The sequence below is a fragment of the Elgaria multicarinata genome, chromosome 3 (assembly GCF_023053635.1).
Source record: "Elgaria multicarinata webbii isolate HBS135686 ecotype San Diego chromosome 3, rElgMul1.1.pri, whole genome shotgun sequence".
Classification (NCBI taxonomy): domain Eukaryota; kingdom Metazoa; phylum Chordata; class Lepidosauria; order Squamata; family Anguidae; genus Elgaria; species Elgaria multicarinata.
The window spans coordinates 146381446-146401234 of NC_086173.1; the positions used below are offsets into that span (position 1 = coordinate 146381446).

Below are 19789 nucleotides of genomic sequence, written 5' to 3' on the forward strand. Positions count from 1 at the left end.
ATTGGACAGAGAGGTGATGGCAGAAGGAGATGAAGGGCAGGGAAGAATATGCATTTTGATTTCGTGTTGGTAAGGGATGACAATGTAATCTCTGCTGCAGTCTCCCTAATTCCCATATTTTCTGGGTTTGCCCTAGGATTAAGGGCTATTGGTTAAAGATAGCAGATGAAACTGAAATCGTATCAGGTGGTAGATTACCATTGAATCCAACACTTATCTCTTCAGTATGTAAAGGAGGTTGTTCTGACTGATGACATAGAGATAAATAAATAGTGCATTTACTAACAGCTGCTAGGATGCTAAAACCTGCAAAATGGGGGGGGGGGGAAACCTACAATTGACGATGGGAAATAATATACATAGTCAAGTTAACCAACACAGTCAGAGTTAGAGAGGGAAAACAACAAAATAATAGATCTGTAGAAAAGTGGTTCTTATTTGTAACATGTTGGTATACAAAGAATCAAGACAACATGTAACCTTTTGTGTTAGCAGAAATGTTGTGATGTTTGTTGGATTTGTTAGTAAATTTATTTATATTCTCTATTGTTAAATTGTTGATAGTATTTTGTTGATAATATTTTGGTCCAAATATCTGTAAGCATTATAAATAATGTTGTTGTATTTTAAGGTCTCCCTAAAACTTTTTAAAGTTTTTTTTAAAAAAGTCTCCCTAATTCCATTTTTTCCATCCTGGTAGAGATTAGCCTGCAACCTTTCTCTCTCTCTGCTTCTCCACCAGGTGCCACAAAGAGCCACTTTCCGCTACTCAGGTAAGTAGTGCTGGTTGTGCAACCAATATATTGCTTACAATAGTGCTGCCTTCCTCAATCCTCCCCCTCCATACAGATGTGATGGACTACAACTTCCATCATCCCCAGCCAGCACAGCCACAGGCCAACACATTCGGAGGGTGCTGTGTTGGAGAAGGCTGTTGTAGTGCCTCTAAGACACTGGTTGCTGAAGATCAGTTCATTCAAACGAGTCCCCTCTTGTAAGGCTGCAATCCTACACACACTGACCTGGGAGCAAGTCCCATTGAAATTAGTGGGTTTTATTCCAGAACAGATACGTAAAAGATTGAACTGATAAACATTTTTTCTGACTTGCAATTGAAGAAGCTTTGAATCCCACCCCGGTTTCCTATTGATATAATGAGTGGGGGCCGGGGTGTGTGTGTGTTAAGATTTCCTAGTGATTTGTGTACAGAGAAAGAGCTATTGCTGATCAGCAACTGGATTTCCTGGAGGGCTCCTTTGAGAATAGAGTTACAGTCAAGACCTTGAGTTTTACCTTTTAGGGTGTCCACCTCGTGAGTCCTGTTGTCTCAGGTGCCAGATCTTTCTGCTTCTGCTTTGCTCCTGGCTTGACAACATCTTTTTGACTTACGAACACAAAACGTAAATCTTGAAGATTTTAAGGCAACCGTGTCAAATGTTCATCAAATCCAGTCTTTTTATATTCTGTTTTTCCTAACACCCTTTAGATCTAACACAGCTCCAATGTGGGCTTCTTGCACATACAAACAAATGTGGTTAGAATCAAATTTCAAATTTTGCAAGCTGATTAAGGAAAATGAGCTCCAGGGGTAATTTGACAGATGGATGCTCGTTGTTTCAGATGCCAGAGACCTCCGAAGTCGAAGGTGCGTTTCACAGGAGAGCAGGCCCTCCTTCTGGGGAAACCTCCACTGGAATATCATGCAGGAGAACTACGAGACACTAATCTCTTTGGGTAAGGATTCATCTCTCCTGGGAAAAGGTGTTACCATAAGAACAGCCTTCTTGGATCAAACCAAAGGTCTACTGCACCCAGTACTCTGCCCCTGACAGGGGCCAGCTATTTACCTCTGGGAATCTGTCAAGCAGGGAATGAAGGGAGCAGCCATCCCTTTTAACCACAGTAAATAAGCCTTTTTGCTTTATTCACCGTGGTTAAAGCCTTGGTTTAAGGTGTCTTCTGAACACAGCCTGGCTTTCTGGCTTAACCACCGTGGTTAAAGCCATAGTTTAAGGTGTCTTCTGAACAGGGCCAAAGAGTAACGTGTACCATGGCTTACCAGAAAATCAGAAAGTTGGCGGGGTGGGTGGGTCAGGTCTGTCTGCAACTAAAGATCACAAAAATTACAAGGGACCTCCATGTTTAGAGGCAGTCTACCTTCTGAGAACTAGACGATGGGGGCAAAAAGGGAAGGTGTCTTCTTTAACCACAGTAAATAAGGCTTTTTGCATTATTCACCGTGGTTAAAGCCATGGTTTAAGGTGTCTTCTGAACACAGCCTGGCTTTCTGGCTTAACCACCATGGTTAAAGCCATGGTTTAAGGCATCTTCTGAATGGGGCAGAGTGTCTGGAGGAGTGCTGACTACCAACGATCAAGTGATAATATATCAGGATGCACTTATATCTACTCTGTGTTGTCCTGTCAAATTGGGGAGTCCTACCTCTCTCCTGCTTCCTCAGGTTTCTGATCAGGTATAGAAGTGAACTATGATCCGCCTCAGCCTTTGCCAACAGGGCAAGAATCAACGGCCACACCCAAGCAGGGGCCCACTGACAAGCTCTCTGGTCTTGCTCCTCTTCATCATGGCAGCCGGCTTCTTCCTCATCTGCCTCAGACAGTAGTGGTGGCGAGAAGGAGGCACAGCAGATGACAGGGCCTGCTGACCTGCTGTTTCTCTGCATATCACCCCTAATCCAGAGGCCTTTCGGAGGAACGGAGGGGCTTTGGATACAGCAGAACACCCTGTGGCTGTCCAAGGGAATTAGGATAGCACTATAAAATATTTAATTTATTTATGTGGATGGGATTTGAGCCTGATTTTTTTTTTTAAAAAAAAAAAAAACACCTCCTGGCAGCTTTTGGAAGGGGAGAGGCATAGATGAGAAGATAATGGTCTTTGGGCACAATTCAGAAAAAAACAAGCACTGAACATATTTAAGCCCCATTAATTTCTGTGGCGGAAACTGAAAGAAGCTGTAAGTGAGACTAAAAAAAAACCCTTGTACTATTTATGGATGTTACCTGGGTTAGAATGCAGAAGGTAGATAAGCTGGTTTGATGATGTAGATTTGATGATGACGTTATAGGCCAATTTATTCACAAACGAGTTCCAGTGCATCACATGTGAAAATGTCCTCCCTGTCTCATTTGTTCATACGTGTGGCAAGAAAAAAATCTGTCCTTCGAGCCGGAGTCGAACCAGCGACCTAAGGATGACTTTCATAGCACTCTACAGTCCTCCGCTCTACCAGCTGAGCTATCGAAGGGACATGCCTCAGGAGCTGCGTTGCTCCTTTTAACTTTGGGTGTGGTACCTACCAGGCATGGAACTGGATTTTCAGTAGGAGTGTCTTGCTTGAGTCTGCCTGCTCTCCTGTCCGGCAAACCTAAAACCTAAATGGAGTGAGAGGGTGAGGGTATCTGAGCACCTCATTAACAAGGATGTAGATAGGAACATAAGAAGAGCCCTGCTGGATCAGACCAAGGGTCCATCTAGTCCAGCATTCTGCTCATAGCGGCCAACCAGATGCCCACAGGAAATCCACAAGCAGGCATGAGTGCAACAGCAGCACCCCTCCCTTGTTCCTCAGTAACTGGCGTACATAGGTTTACTTCCTCTGATTCTGGAGGTAAAGCATGTCCATCAGGCCTATGATAGCCATCTCCTACAGGAATTTGTCCAACCTCCCTTTAAAGCCATGCAGATGAGTGGCCATCACTGCGTCTTGTGGTATATGTGGCCATCACTACGTCTTGTGGTATGTTCTATAGTTTGATTAAGCGCTGTATGAAGAAGAACTTCCTTTTATCTGACCTGAAACTCCCACTGATCAGCTACATGGGATCATGACCCCATTGGGTTCTACTATTATGAGAGAATGAACTGGCAGTCCTTGGGTTCGATTCAGACTTAGTGATACTTAGAGTAGAGCCACTGAAATCACTGGGAATTAAGTCAGTCAGGATTAATGTAAATCCCATTGATTTCAAAGGGTCTACTCTAAGTATCACTAAGTCTGAATTCAACCCATTATGTGCATTGTCTTTCAAAATGTCCCTCATCAAAGGCTCCCCAGGAAAGCAAACCAGCTCTGGAATAAGAGGAAAGGGCCCATTGACAGATTAGCAACTAGTCATAGTCCCCCACCCCCACCCAAAACACACACGCACACACACACCAAAGGGTATAAATAAACTGTTTTGGTTTTTTTTTTTTTTGGTTTTGTTTGTTTTACCATGGAGGGAAATAAACAGTGGGGTCTCTTAAAAACAGGATTCTGACCATGTAAGATTGCATTTTCTCTTCAGCATCTTTTGGCTTTTTGCTTTTAAAGCATGATCTAGTTTGGTCCTAAACCAGCCCACCCACCCCCTGGCAACCTTTTTGGACCCACAGGCACTTTGGGGAATTTGAGAAACTGCTGTGGGCACCACCACAAAATGGCTCTTATGGTGGATGTGGCTATTCACATAATGGCTGCTGAGGGTCCCCGGCTAGTCAAGAGGTAGAAGTGGTAGTGGGAGAGAGGCTAGAAGTTGGGACAGGTGGGGGAATGGAAAGAATTGCTTAATGGCCCGTCCAAGCTTCTTCAGGCCACAGAGACCCTTCGCTTTTCTCTCTCTCTCTCCCACCCCCACTCCAGGTCTCTGGCCTCATTCTTTCTCTCTCATTTACCCTGCTTTCTCTTCCTCCCCACTGAACAGCCGATCAACAGCAGGTTCAGGAACAGAAAGAAGATCTGGCACCCTAATATTTTCCAGTTTTTTAATGAATCCCCCCGCCCCCGGCAGGGCCAAGGAATGAAGAGCTGTTTGGACACCATTAGAGGTGCCTGCAGGTGCTGCATTGAGGGCACACAGGCACCACATTGCAATAAAATAAGCCAAGCGGCCTTACCTTGTGTCCTAATGGTGTCCTCTCAATGCTTTCTTGTTAGCAGAAGAGATGGCCATCAGCCTGCCTCGGATCACTGCGCTGGCTGAGTCCCACCGAAGAGGGCTGGCATCGGGTACGTCACCTGTGCAACTCTATGCCCAATGGGAAAGAAAGGGGAAAAAATGAAGTTCTGTACCTTCTTGGCCCATTTAGTGCGACCAAGACATACACATTCTGCACTTGGAATAAATCCTGCGATCTGGGCAGCCCGTAATGCAGATTGGACATCTTTTGCATAATATATTTTCCTAAATGTTTGGAATATAAACAGAAACAGAAGAAAGGGTACCATGGTTGGGAACAGCTTGGTGATGCAGGCATTTTCATTTCATTTTATTATTTCATTTTTATTTTACAAATAATTCTTAAATTTTTATTTTTTATTTTGGTTTCCACTTTCTCTCCTCGGTGAACAACATTCACTAGGGAGACATTCCAGGCTAAAAAGTTTCTCTAAGGCTGCAGTGCTATACTCACTTAAAAAACGTGAGAAGAGCTTTGCTGGATCAGACCAAAGGCCTTTTAGTGTGGTTCAGGGTGATCAACAAGATGTTTGCAAGCAGGATAGGAGTACAATTGCACCTCCTGCTGGTGTTCCCTAACAACTGGTATATAGGAGGATTTTGCCTTTAATTCTGGAGGATGTGTCTCATAGAATCATAGAATAGTAGAGTTGGAAGGGGCTTATAAGGCCATCAAGTCCAACCCCCTGCTCCATGCAGGAATCCACCTTAAAGCATCCCTGATTAGATGGTTGTCCAGCTGCCTCTTGAAGGCCTCTAGTGTGGGAAAGCCCACAACCTCCCTAGGTAACTGGTTCCATTGTCGCACTGCTCTAACAGTCAGGACGTTTTTCCTGATGTCCAGCCGGAACCTGGCTTGCTGTAACTTCAGCTCATTATTCCGTGTCCTGCACTCTGGGATGACCAAGAGCAGATCCTGACCCTCCTCTGTGTGTAGTACCTATTGTGACTAGTAGCCATTGATAGCTCTTATGCTCCATGAATTTGTCTAATCCCCCTTTAAAGCAGTCTGAGTTGGTGCTCGTCACTACATCTTGTGGTAATGTAGGGATTGGGCCTAGCAGTTCTGTAGAAGCACTCTAACACAACATGGGAACTGATTCGGAGTCAGATGGGAAGGAGGGCGAAGGGGTCATTAAGGTTGCAGGGGATTGATGACAGTAACAGAGGTGAGTTTGTTTAGATGCAGGCTAATCAGCTGGATACTAGCCAGCCAGGACGTTCTCTACTTGTGGGAATATATGATCTTGAGGAGGAGGAGGAGGAGGAGGAGGAGGAGGAGGAGGAGTTAAGAGTAAGGGATCTAAGAATTAAATGCTGGATTAGGAGGAAGGGGAAACTCTGGGACACGAGGCATTTTAAAAGGTTGGCCTCTTTGGGAGGACTTACTTAGAAGGCAGGACATAGAGAGTCACTGAAGTTGTGAAGAGACAGCTGGCAGCAGCTTCATTGCAACTTTTACGACACTACATTAACTAAAGATAGCTATCTATAGTCTAATTGGTATTGTATTATGCAAATCTGACTAGAGAACTTACCTCCACGTTGTTCTTCGTAGATTTTGATTGTAAACTTGAAGCATTGTTGGTTTGGCTGTGGCTTGCATAGTAAAAGCAATGGACTGTAAAATCCTCTTCATTGTGTGACTATAAAAGAAACCAGAGGCTTGGTACTTGACAAGTAGGAAATCCATGGTTTAACTCTATGAGCTGTGACCCTAGTGGGGCTGACTTCTGAGTGGATGTGTATGGCAGGAGTGTGGAATCTCAGGCCCGGGGGACCAAATCTGGCCCTCTTGGTGTCCAGATCCACTCCTCCAGGGTTTCACAGATGGCCACACCCCTTTTTGAAATTCCTCTCCCAAGGCTCAGTTACTGGCAGTAAGAGCTTTGAGCTAAAATAGTCTGATATTTTGGCCCTGCCCCTTTTGCCTTTAGTCCTGCCACCACTGGAATGCACAGCTTGGAAATGGAATTAAACAGGTTCAATACCCTGGTGTATAGGATGGAACTGCGTCACTTAAACAAACAACACACAGGAAGGTACCATAGTTGTGGAGAGGGTCTGTTCATGCTACTGAAGCTCTCTACCTTTCACATTCTGATCAGCAGGATTTCCACTTTCCAAACCTGACTTGCTCTCCTGGATGGACCGAGGAGAAGACCCGTGGGTGCCAGACCTTCCAGAGCCTGAAGGAAGGGAGATGCCAACTGATACCAGCCCGAGTGAGTTACAATTAATATACAACAGCAGAACTTAAGACCAGCTCTCCTTTTTCACCATCTGGTGGTACATTCCAGTGAGGAAGACCTGAACGATGCAATGCAATAGTAGTACAAATAGTGCACTTCAAGCCCTTTTCAGTTGTTTACAGCCATCAAGGGCTGGTTCATGCCTACACCGACACTGTTCAGACAACACTTTGGTTGCCATTAAGCACGCCTAGTGCTGCTGCCACACCACTGTGGAACCATGGCTTGTTGCATAGGTTGCTTAACCATACCCATACCCTAACCAAATACCTCTCCTCCGACCGGTCCATTTCTCATCCCAGCATCCCTTGCAGCATGCACAGACCTGGGAAGCCACTTCCTGGATGAAGCTGGCGGCCACGTTGAGGCTGTGGCGCTGCAGGTTATGTAGCAATGTGGTTATGTAGCAACCATGGTTAGGGAAAACGCCTTACACATGACACACTAAGTCTTCAAGGTTAACCCAAAATGGTTAACCCAAGACTACAATCCTACGCTGTCCTATCGGGCTTGAGAAGACCCATCTAAGATGTCACTGTGAAGTGATGTCTATTGTGGATCCAGAGATTCCTCGAGTTGAAAGGGACAATTATGGGCAAGGCAGTATGTATGCTGAACCTAAAATAACAACTAATTCCAGTTAGTTCATTATGGAAAAGGACACATCACAGATCTACATCGTTTGTCTCTTCAGGTGATGAGCTGAGAAGGAAGAATGGGGATATTGCTCCACAAGAAGCTCCCAGCAACGAGAGGGATCCATCGGCAGAGGACGCCCTGGAGGGGAATCCGAGCGAAGGAGAGAGCCCTCCAGCCGGGACGCGACCGAGACCCCCCACCACAGAAGGAAAGGAGGAGCAGGGTAAGCCCCTCCCACAGGCGATGGGCACTTCTAAAGCCCTGTTGCCCCCTTGGAAGGCACAAGGGGGCGACAGAGGCCACCAGTGTGCCGAGTGCGGCAAAAGCTTCAGCCAGAAGTCCAACCTCCTCCGGCACCGGAGGCTCCACCTGGACGAGAGGCCCCACAAGTGCGACGGGTGCGAGAAGAGCTTCGCCGAGGCCGAGGCCCTGGACAAGCACCGCCGGTGCCACGCAGGCGACAAGCCCTACAAGTGTGGGGACTGCGGGAAGAGCTTCAGCTGGACCTCGCACCTGGAGAGGCACCGGCGGATCCACACAGGGGAGAAGCCCTACGCGTGCCAGGAGTGTGGGAAGGCCTTCAGCGTCGGGTCACACCTGGAGAGGCACCGGCGGATCCACACGGGCGAGAAGCCCTATCAGTGCCAAGAGTGCGGCAAAAGCTTCACTGTCAGCTCCACCCTGGTCCAACACCAGAGGACGCACGCCAACGACAAGCCCTACCAGTGCCCCGAGTGCGGGAAGGGCTTCAGCCTGGGCGCCAACCTGGCCGCGCATCAGAGGAAACACCTGGGCCAGAAGCCCTATGAGTGCCCCGACTGCGGGAAGAGCTTCAGCTTCACTTCCCACTTGGAGCGGCACCAGAGAATCCACACGGGGGAGAGGCCCTATCAGTGCACGGAGTGCGGCAAGAGCTTCAGCCGCAGCTCCCACCTCTACAGGCACCAGAGGATCCACACCGGAGAGAAGCCGCGGCAGTGTGCCGACTGTGGCAAAAGCTTCTACCTCGGCGCAGCCATGCTCCATCACCTCCAGACCTCCCCGGGCACCGGCAAGGACCCCACGAAATGCACAGAGTGCCGCCGCAAACGAGCTGTCCCTGAGCCCCCGCCCCCACCCCCACCCTCGCCGCCACTTTGCAGTGAGAAGCCCTACAAGTGCCCCGACTGCGGCAAAGGTTTCGGCCAGAGTTCGTCGCTGGTGAAACACCAGAGAATCCACACAGGGGAACGGCCCTATCAGTGCCCCGAGTGCGGGAAGAAGTTCAGCTGGTGCTCGGCCCTCATCAAGCACAAGAGAATCCATACAGGAGAGAAGCCGTATCGGTGCGAGGAGTGTGGGAAGGCCTTCAGCGTCAGCTCCCACCTGGAGCGGCACCAGCGGGTGCACTCGCCCGACAGGCCCCACAAGTGCGCGGAGTGTGGGAAAACCTACAGGGAGCTGGCCTCGCTGGTCAAGCACCAGAAATCCCACGCGGCCGAGAGCAAGCGCTACCGGTGCCCTGACTGCGGGAAGAGCTTCAGCTGGAGCTCCCACCTGGAGAGGCACCGGCGGATCCACACGGGGGAGAAGCCGTACGCCTGTGGCGACTGCGGGAAAAGCTTCAGCGTCAGCTCCCACCTGGAGCGGCACCGGAGGATCCACACGGGGGAGAAGCCCTACCGCTGCGGCGAGTGCGGAAAGAGCTTCAGCGTGAGCTCCACCCTCCTGCAGCACCAGCGGACCCACTCCAGCGGGAAGCCGCACAAGTGCAAGGAGTGTGGGAAGCGCTTTGTGGCGGCCGCCCAGCTGCTCACCCACCAGCGGACCCACCGGGGTGAGAAGCCCTACGACTGCGCCACCTGCGGCAAGAGCTTTGGCTTCGTCTCCCACCTGGAGAGGCACCGGAGGGTCCACACGGGGGAGAAGCCCTACCAGTGCTCCCAGTGCGGGAAATGCTTCAGCCGCAGCTCCCACCGCAACCGGCACCAGCGCACCCACGCGGCGGACCGGCCCCCAAAGGGAGCGGCTCAGGGAGGAACCGACGGTGGGAAAGGCGGCTCCTTTGCCTCGAACGCCAGGCACCGCAAGGAGCCAACCCCTGCGGTGCCTGAACCCCCGGTGTCTCTCATGCCGCCCTGGTGGAGTGAAGGGGACCGGAACAGCAGCAACCCCCCGGTTGCGAACCTGTGGCCCGAGTTCCCCACTCCCTTCCAAGGCCCCGGTCCCAACGCTGCCCCAGCTGGGGGGCTGCGGGGATGGGGCATGAAGGGGTTCTTGCCTCCAGATACGTGGAGACTGGGGGAGAGCAGCTCTGGCTGGGCTTCCACCCTCACCCAGGAGGGCTGGCCGCAACCTCCCCCAACATCTTAACCGGGTCTCGGACTTCAGTTTCCAGAGCTGTTTGTGGGGAGGGGGAAGCAGCCATCTCCCCTTCATCCTCTCGCCCGATTCAGAGAGCTGATTCAGTCCTTCGGGGGGGGGGGGACGTGCTGCAGTCCTGCTGGGATGGTACCACTTCAGAACTGGGGGAGGGAGCATATTTGAATGCTTGTTTGCATAAAAAGAATCCTGCCTGTAGAACGAACATTAAGGAGAAAAAGGAGAAGTTTGAGTCCCCACCACCACCCATGTCCGAGGACAGTTTCCTTGTACCAGCCGCTTTTGACATAGTTCAGTGGTGCGGTCATTCCTGCACCCCCCACATGCTGTGGTGGTATAGCCCTGGGCAGAACGTACCATGTTGCTTTTTCTGGTGGTTTTGAACTGTCTCACAAACCTAGTTTGTTGGGAACACACTTAAAGGTTACAATGAGCTGGGCAGAGCATGTAGGCACATTCCTACCCAGGCAACCACTGTTGGCGCAGGCGTAACAGGGGTAGAAATGGAGGAGCCCGTTATTTCCACGGAGGAGGAGGTCCCAGGTACGGTGTCTTCTTCAGCATCCAGGGACAGCACTAGAGGCCAGGCTTCCTCCTGCAGAAGCAGGAGATACTCAGAGTAGCAAAGAGGTGTTTATCAACTCAGCAGAAGGAGAGCCTTTGGAGTTGATTGCCTCCCCCTCTTCTGGGAGGGCCACATACTCCTTGCCTTCTGACAAGTGTAGGGTGACCATATGGAAATGAGGACAGGCCTCCTATATCTTTAACAGTTGCATAGAAAGGGAATTTCAGCAGGTATCATTTGTATGCATGCAGCACCTGGTGAAAGCTGCAGGAACCCTCTGTGACCAGATTCAAAAGAGGGCAGGGCTCCTGCAGCACTAACTCTTGTGATGAAGAGGGAATTTCACCAGATGTTGCATGCATACAAAGGACACCTGCTGGAATTCCCTTTTCTATATACTGTAACTGTTAAAGATACAGGAGCCCTGTCCTCCTTTCCATATGGTCAACGTATCCTAGACAGATGGGAAGGCTTTTTTGCCCAAGGGTCAGATGCCATTTTGGAGAAGCTCTGGGGGGCCACATTCCAGCAGTGGGTGAAGCCACAGATAAAAATGGGCAGGGCTCAAAATCATCCCCGCACTCCCTTGTTACCAATTTATAGTAGGACGTATGTCTCTTCAGAAGTAAGCATGAACAGCATGTCTACTCACAAGTAAGCAGGGCAAGTTTCTGCATGTCTACTCAAGAGGAAGCAGGACTGAACCACTCAAATTGCATCCAGATATCAAGCCTATGCATGTCTACTCAGAAGCATATAATCTCTACTCACAAGTAAGCAGGGCAAACTTCTGCAGGAAGCAGGACTGAATCATTCAGCAGCTTCCTGCCCTGGCCCCTCAGGAGAAAGCTCTTACCTCTGATCAGAGATGAGTTTTTCCATCCATGATAGAAAGGGACGGAGCAAGGGGAAGATGCTAACCAGGCCAGATGGGGAACCCTTGCAGGCCTTATCAGGCCCCTGAGCCAAAAGCTCTCCATCCTTGCCTTATGAGAAATAGCCATTCATGCTGACAATTGTCCACTGTGATGTATGGAGAAGAAAGCAGATTGCTTTGAGGGATTTTTATCTCAGGCCCACAAACCTCTCAAGGTAGCCTAGTCAGCACATCTGTTCAAAATAAGCTGCTGGTAGTCAGTATTGACAATATGTGGTGTAGTGGCTAAGGTGTTGGACTGGGAGCCGGGAGATCTGGGTTCTAGTCCCCACTCGGCCATGGAAACCCACTGGGTGACTTTGGGCCAGGCACAGACTCTCAGCCCAACCTACCTCACAGGGTGGTTGTTGTGAGGGTAACATGGAGAGGAGGAGGATTATGTATGCCGCCTTGGGTTCCTTAGAGAAAAAAATGGCGGGATATAAATGTAATAAATAAATAAATTAAAATACGCTAGGGGATGAGAAATATTCAACCCATGGGGTTTCATCTCAGCCCCCCTCTCCCAGTGCTAGACAGAGGCAGCTTTTCTCCAGTGCTGAGAGAGACCCTGGGCAGGGAGAAAGGGACCCCTATGATTTCAGGGGGCGGGGCTCTGAGAAGGAGGGGCCAATCCACTGATGTCATCCCGTGACCAGGAAGCAAATCTGGCCCCTGGGGCCACAACAGTTCCCCACCCCTGATGTAGACAGTGCAATGCTTGATGGGCCATTTTCCTGAAGACCCAACTCATAAGGTACAAGAGCAACCTCAGACCTACTTCTGCATGGCTACTGTGGGAAAGGATAGATAAATTACAAGGTGCTGCCTTGAACCGAGTCAAACTGTTGGTCCATCTTGCCCCATAAGGTCTACTTTGATTGGGATCAGCTCCCCAAGGACATACACAGAGGGCTTTTCTATGTCTGCTCCCTAAGATCCTTTTCACTGGCGATGCCGGCTGAACAGTTCATGCTCCTGGGCACTGGGAGCCTCATGCTGTCTCAATGCCCACACAACCATAAGGGCTAGAAACTTGTTTCTTTTTAAAATGAAACCTGAATCCTGTGCCTGATACCAAATGCCACATGTGTATGGCACAATCCTGGAATATCTATGGCCCTGTGCATGTTGCTAGCACCTCACCACTGTGGATATCAGGTTTTACCCCAGACTATACCACAGCAGCACTTGGAAGGTATGTATGTGTGCATCCACTCACAACATAAATTGTTGGCATAAGCAGCAATGAAATACTTTTAGTTTGCAAACTACTTTACAGACCTCATTGCATTCTTTCTCACAACAATCCTGAGAGGTAGGCCACTCTTCCCTGTTTTATAGAAGGAAAGGACTAAGATGGTGTGACTTACTCAAAGGCCACAAAGTGAGGCCACAGCAGAAGAGAATTTTTATGCATGATCTGAACCCAATCCTGGATCACCAGATCCCTATTGTGATCTCCACTCTAGTATAACCAATGTTAGAACGACTGTCATAGGAAGCTTCTGTCGAGGTAGCGAAGTTTCTCTTGTTAGAGAGAAGACAGCTGGAAGTTTTTTAGTGTGCGGAGACACAGCCGAGACAATGAAGAGAGCCAGAGACTACAGACACTTGAGTTTCTTCAATGACATTTACTAAGGCTTAACTGAGTTTGATAAAAAAATATATTTACAGCATACGTGGCACATAACACAATACTCACAGCGTAACAGCACATATACAGGAGAGAAGTAAGAAGACATTCATGCACTAGGCATATATATACAACATTTTATCTGTACAGACAATTAAGCCAATAATTGGCAATCAAGTCACCCCACTAGAAAACGCCCTGCCCAAGTCCAGGTGGCTGACCTTGGCAATTAACAGTCTTCTGTAGAATCTTCTTCTGTGGGCAAATCTAAAACTGTGGATAATGGAAATCCTATACCGGACAGCTTCATGTTGGAAAAGCCCCAATTGTTTTCACCCCCTTCCACCACTATTAAAAGCCATTAAATGCTAAAACAGACACAAAGTTCATGACACAATGATTTCCCACGATGCCAGTTGGAACTGACCCTTGAAGCCAACACCTCACCCCAATTTTTAGCACAAAGTTTAGCCTTCCTACTGCAACAGGCACCAAATGGTTGATGCCCTTTGGTACCACCCTTCAGCCACTGCCTTGGCCTTCTGGGTCTTAAATAGCCGGCTGGGCCACACTTCTGGAGAAGACTGCTGCTGTTTGCTGGAAGTTAGGTGGCTAGTTCCACAGGGAGGCCAGGTCTTCCCCAACCTCTTCCGCCATCAGATCCTGGCTTGCAATATATATTCTGTGCAGGAAAAAAAGGAGGGAGGGAGAACCCCGGAGGAGTGTGTGGAATACGAATACAGTAAATTCCTAAGCATGAGAAATCTGGACCTATTTTTGGCAAGCAGAAGCATTCTGTTCTTCAAGCCAGAATCAAAACAGCAACCTAAGGATGACCTCAGTAGCATTCTACACTCCTCTGCTCTGTGGGGTGGCATATAAATGTAATAAATAAATAAATAAAATACCAGCTAAGCTTAGGAATTTACTGTCCTCGTATAAGGAACTAAAGCTGCTTTTTGAAACTCCCCTGAGGAAGGACCTAGGTTGTTTTTGGAGTCCGAAACGCGTTGGCTTGTCTGAATAAACATTATTCCAAGAAAGCCTTCTCGAAATAACATTCTTTAAGAGCTCCTGTTTTGGTTTCACCCCTTACCGTTTGGCTTTTTATCGCACACTTGCAATATATTCTCCCAGGCTCCAGATGAGTAGCCTGGCTGAGGTCTGGTTTAGTTCTTAGATAGGGTGACCATAAGAAAAGGAGGATGGGGCTTCTGTATCTTTAACAGTTGTACAAAAAAGGGAATTTCAGCAGGTGCCATTTGTTTATATGGGGAACCTCGTGAAATTCCCTCTTCATCACAAATATTAAAGCTGCAGGAGCTATACTAGAGTGACCAGATTTAAAAGAGGGCAGAGCTCCTGCAGCTTTAACTGTTGTGAAGAAGAGGAAATTTCACAAGGTTCCCCATATATACAAATGACACCTGCTGAAATTCCTTCTTTCAATACAACTGTTAAAGATACAGGAGCCCTGTCCTCCTTTTCATAGGGTCACCCTCTTAGAAGTCCTAGAGGAGGATCCTTTTCTATAATCGGCTCATGGGCCCTGTTTTTCTACTTGGCACATAGTACAGAATGCATAGGGTTTCAACCAGTGGTCGACAGAGTCAAGGCACAAATCAGTCCATTTAGGAAGGAATAATTTCCTTTAACCCATTCTGAAAAGTTCTAGTTCCCATCAACACCCTGTCATCTGCTTCTCTGTATTATTCCTATGGGGCTACCAACTGTGCCTCTTATCAACAGCTTGATAGGCTTAAATCAGCAGCTGTTGCACATTTCCACATCAGGGAGATAAACTCCGTTTGCAGATGACTCTGCACAGGGTTCCTTGGAGGAAAAAAGGCGGGATATAAATGCAATAATAAATAAATAGAGGCCACTTGAAAAGCTGGCAACCTCTACTTGATGGTTTGTGCCTCCACATGGGACTCATTATCCTTTCAACAGTAGTGTGCAATTTTGGCATAAACTGAAGCAGGGTTCTGGGGCTCCATCCCGGAACCTGTTTTTAAGGCTTAGGCCTAAAATGTGTGATATTATAATAAACACAGCCTCTGATCATATGTAAAGTGCATTTCCCCCATACACTGAGCAGCCACTGCCCATTTCTCACACCAGGGACTAGAATGTTGCGCTTCCAAGAGAAAGAGGATATGGCATCTTCTGGCCACCAGTATCTTTCTTAAAAAATTGACCTAAAAATGTGGGCTCTTGGATTCCAGAAAGTCCAAAGAGCCATAGCAACAATGGTGAGTGAGATCCATAACCCGCAGGTTAAACCTGAAATCCTAAATGTACTTACTAAGGAGGAAGTCCCATTGAACAAAGTGAGACCTAGTTCTAAGTAAACATCCATAGGATTGCATGGTGAGTCAATGTTGCAAATGTACAAGAATAAGCCTACTCTAGGTTCAGTAGCCTCGGAGAAGGGAGGGGAAGCTCTTTCAGCCAGAGGTATCAAATTTGCAGATGACACAAAATTGGGTGGGATAGCTAATACCCTGGAAGACAGAAGCAAACTTCAAAGTGATCCTGATAGGCTGGAGTGCTGGGCTGCAAACAACAGAATGCACAGTTACAAGATGGGGGATACTTGGCTCAGCAATACTACAAACGAGAAGGATCTTGGAATTGTTGAATATGAGCCAACAGTGCAATATGGCTGCAAGAAAGGCAAATGCTATTTTGGGCTGCATTAATAGAAGTATAGCTTTCAAATCACATGAGGTACTGGTTCCTCTCTATTCGGCCCTGGTTAGGCCTCATTTAGAGTATTGTGTCCAGTCCCATGGCAAGTGAGCCTAATGAGAAAAGGAGTGCAGGAAGGGTGGGAGTATTTAAAAAAGGAAATTTTAAAGGCACAGTTACAAACAATTCCAACAAGGAGAAAAGATAGAAGACAACAGAGGAAACCAATGTGGCTCCACAAAAAGCTTAGAGATGACCTGAAAGCAAAAAAAGATACATATATGAAGTGGAAGGAAGGCCAGGCTACAAAACAAGAGTACAGACAGGTGGCACAGAAGTGCCGAAATGGCGTCAGGAAGGCTAAAGCTGAGAATGAGCTGAGGTTAGCGAGGGATGCTAAAAGCAATAAAAAGGCTTTCTTCAGATATGTGAGTAGTAAAAGACAGAGGAAAGAAATGGTGGTTCAACTGCTTAATGAGGATGGCAAATTGATAACAGATGACAAAGAAAAGGCTGAAGTGCTCAATTCCTACTTTGCCTCAGTCTTTTCCCAAAAGCGTGTCTATGACCCCCCTGGAAAAAGTGAAGCAGAAGTTGAGGGGGCAGGATTGCAATTTGAGATTGATAAACAAATGGTCAAAGAACACCTAATTTCCTTGAATGAGTTCAAATCTCCAGGGCCCGATGAACTGCATCCTAGCGTAATGAAGGAGCTAGCGGAAGAACTCTCAAAACCTTTGTCTCTTATCTTTGCAAAATCATGGAAGACGGGTGAGGTGCCGGACGACTGGAGGAGGGCTAACGTTGTCCCTATCTTCAAAAAGGGCAAAAATGAGGAACCTGGGAACTACAGACCAGTCAGTCTGACATCCATCCCTGGGAAAATTCTGGAACAGATTATAAAGAAGTCAATCTGTAAACACCTTGAAATCAATGCGGTGATCACTAGAAGCCAACATGGATTTGTCAGGAACAAGTCCTGTCAGACTAATTTGATCTCATTTTTTGATCGAGTAACCTCCCTTGTGGACTGTGGGAATGCTGTGGACGTCATATATCTTGTCTTCAGCAAAGCTTTTGACAAAGTGCCCCATGATATTCTGATTAACAAACTAGCTAAAAGTGGGCTAGATGGAACAACTATTAGGTGGATTCACAGTTGGCTACAGAATCGGACTCAAAGAGTACTTATCAATGGAACCTTCTCAAACTGGGGAGAGGCAATGAGTGGAGTACCGCAGGGCTCAGTCCTGGGCCCAGTGCTCTTCAACATTTTTATTAATGATTTGGACGAGGAGGTGCAGGGAACGCTGATCAAATTTGCAGATGACACAAAATTGGGTGGGATCGCTAATACCCTGGAAGACAGAAACAAACTTCAAAGTGATCTTGATAGGCTGGAGTGCTGGGCTGAAAACAACAGAATGAAATTTAATAGGGATAAATGCCAAGTTCTACATTTAGGAAATAGAAACCAAAGGCACAGTTACAAGATGGGGGATACTTGGCTCAGCAATACTACAAACGAGAAGGATCTTGGAATTGTTGTAGATTGCAAGCTGAATATGAGCCAACAGTGCGATATGGTTGCAAGAAAGGCCAATGCTATTTTGGGCTGCATTAATAGAAGTATAGCTTCCAAATCACGTGAGGTACTGGTTCCTCTCTATTCGGCCCTGGTGAGGCCTCATCTAGAGTATTGCATCCAGTTCTGGGCTCCACAATTCAAGAAGGATGCAGACAAGCTGGAGCATGTTCAGAGGAGGGCAACCAGGATGATCAGGGGTCTGCAAACAAAGCCCTATGAAGAGAGACTGAAAGAACTGGGCATGTTTAGCCTGGAGAAGAGAAGATTGAGGGGAGACATGATAGCACTCTTCAAATACTTAAAAGGTTGTCACACAGGAGGGCCAGGATCTCTTCTCGATCCTCCCAGAGTGCAGGACACGGAATAACGGGCTCAAGTTAAAGGAAGCCAGATTCCGGCTGGACATCAGGAAAAACTTCCTGACTGTTAGAGCAGTATGACAATGGAATCAGTTACCTAGGAAGGTTGTGGGCTCTCCCACACTAGAGGCCTTCAAGAGGCAGCTGGACAACCATCTGTCAGGGATGCTTTAGGGTGGATTCCTGCATTGAGCAGGGGGTTGGACTCGATGGCCTTGTAGGCCCCTTCCAACTCTGCTATTCTATGATTCTTTGTGCTCAGGCTGATTGTCGTAAACTTCGAAACAGGCAAGAAAAACTATCTGGCAGCCTGTCCTACCTTCCAGAGTTGGAGGTGAAGGCTCCCGTTTGTCGCACTTGGGCTGGCTTCAGACAACACAGGTGGTTTAAGTAGTCAACCGTCAGTTGAGTGGTCAACGTTTGGTTATTGTGTTGTCTGTCAGGCAAAATCCATCCCACGGTTGACTATTTTTCCAGAATAACCAACTGAGATAACTAACAGTCTGCAGAGTTGACTATCTGCACAACCATTGGTTAGTGTGTTGTCTGTCGGGCTCAGTGGACTATTTTGCAGGGTTGAGTGGACTATTTCAGCTGGCTACAGAGTTCCAGGGCAAGAGGTGCCAAAACCGCATCAACCCTTCTGCTACAGCTGGCACAACTTGCAGAGGCTGCTGGGATAGCACTGGGAGGACTGAGGGAGGCGGAGGAGGGGGGATGTGTCAGTCAAATGCTGGGTTGACTATTAGTCCACTCAAGACCAGCCCCAACCAGTTGTGTAGGAACATGTTGTGTGGGGAGTACCACAAACAAATGAACAAACTGTGAGTTGACTATTAACCCACCATTGATCTGAACGCAGCTTTTCAACTTGCTGGAATGCAACCTTTGGGGGCAAGAACTTACCAGGGATCAGGAGGTGTGATGGCTCCAGGTTTTGGAGGGCTACAGGAGGATGCTCTTGTCAGTGGGGTCCCGCTAGGGCGTGGGCACAGGCTCAATCATGCTTACCTTTGACACCAGCCCTGACCAGGAGGCATAATGTAGGTCAGAGGTGGACAGACTTCATGCTTGCGGGATCCACTTTCCCCTTTTTTTTTTTTTTTTTACTAGAACCCCGAGTTCCAATAATCAGGCCCAGGTGAAAAATAGTGGGTTGGGGAGGCAATGCAGTCAATTATCTACTGCATCCCATAAGCCATTCACTGTACCTGCAAGTACAAATACACAGCTTGGTTACTATAGAACAGGGACTCTAACCCAAAAAATTCCCTAGGGAGCTGGTAGAGTTGCACAAAGGCCTGGTCTAACACAACCAATTCATATTCATATGAAGCGAAGAACAAGGTGAGAGATGAGCAATTAGCACACCCATGTCCATGGAAGATTTTTTTTCCACTTTCAATTTTACTTGCTATTGATAAATGATTGATGCTATTGTTAAAATATCGTGAGTCAGAAAACCTGCAGTAGAATTTATCTATTGCAAATCATAGAATAGCAGAGTTGGAAGGGGCCTACAAGGCCATGGAGTCCAACCCCCTGCTCAATGCAGGAATCCACCCTAAAGCATCCCTGACAGATGGTTGTCCAGCTGGTAGTCAACTGGTAGTCTAGATCCTGATCTACCTTCTGCCTGCCCTTGGTACATAAATCAAACGTTATGGGTAAGGGAACATAGCTGGAGGCCCTAGGGTGGGAATGGTAATCATACAGGACACAGAAGCCCACCCACACACAGAGCTGAGCATAGATAATGCCTGTATAGTCAAATACAGAACCTTGAGAACTAGAAACCTTTTTTTTTTAAGTGATAGA

At 47.7% G+C, this 19789-nt stretch overlaps 1 protein-coding gene and 1 non-coding gene across 3 annotated transcripts; one reads left to right on the forward strand and one right to left on the reverse strand.

Annotated features, from left to right (window-relative positions):
- Nucleotides 1–1637: 1637 nt before the first annotated feature.
- LOC134395912 (zinc finger protein 345-like) lies at nucleotides 1638–10231 on the forward strand. Of its 2 annotated transcripts, XM_063122154.1 has the most exons (4): nucleotides 1638–1734; nucleotides 4940–5011; nucleotides 7073–7186; nucleotides 7908–10231. In XM_063122154.1, the coding sequence occupies exons 1-4, from the start codon at nucleotides 1701–1703 to the stop codon at nucleotides 10202–10204; spliced, it is 2517 nt and encodes an 838-aa protein (XP_062978224.1). In that variant the 5' UTR covers nucleotides 1638–1700; the 3' UTR covers nucleotides 10205–10231. The 2 variants fall into 2 exon arrangements, with proteins under 2 accessions (XP_062978224.1, XP_062978225.1); XM_063122155.1 differs by lacking the exons at nucleotides 1638–1734; nucleotides 4940–5011 and adding an exon at nucleotides 6585–6641.
- TRNAY-GUA (transfer RNA tyrosine (anticodon GUA)) lies at nucleotides 3181–3268 on the reverse strand. Its single transcript is given in 2 exon segments — nucleotides 3181–3216; nucleotides 3232–3268. It is a non-coding gene; the product is annotated as a tRNA-Tyr (tRNA).
- Nucleotides 10232–19789: the final 9558 nt, after the last annotated feature.

Bases quoted from the DNA above. Each gene is read 5' to 3' on its own strand.
- LOC134395912 (XM_063122154.1), top strand. From the start codon at position 1,701: ATGCAGGAGAACTACGAGACACTAATCTCTTTGG. The intron at 1,735-4,939 runs GTAAGGATTCAT...CTTTCTTGTTAG, and splicing joins CGAGACACTAATCTCTTTGG to CAGAAGAGATGGCCATCAGC. The intron at 7,187-7,907 runs GTGAGTTACAAT...TTGTCTCTTCAG, and splicing joins GCCAACTGATACCAGCCCGA to GTGATGAGCTGAGAAGGAAG.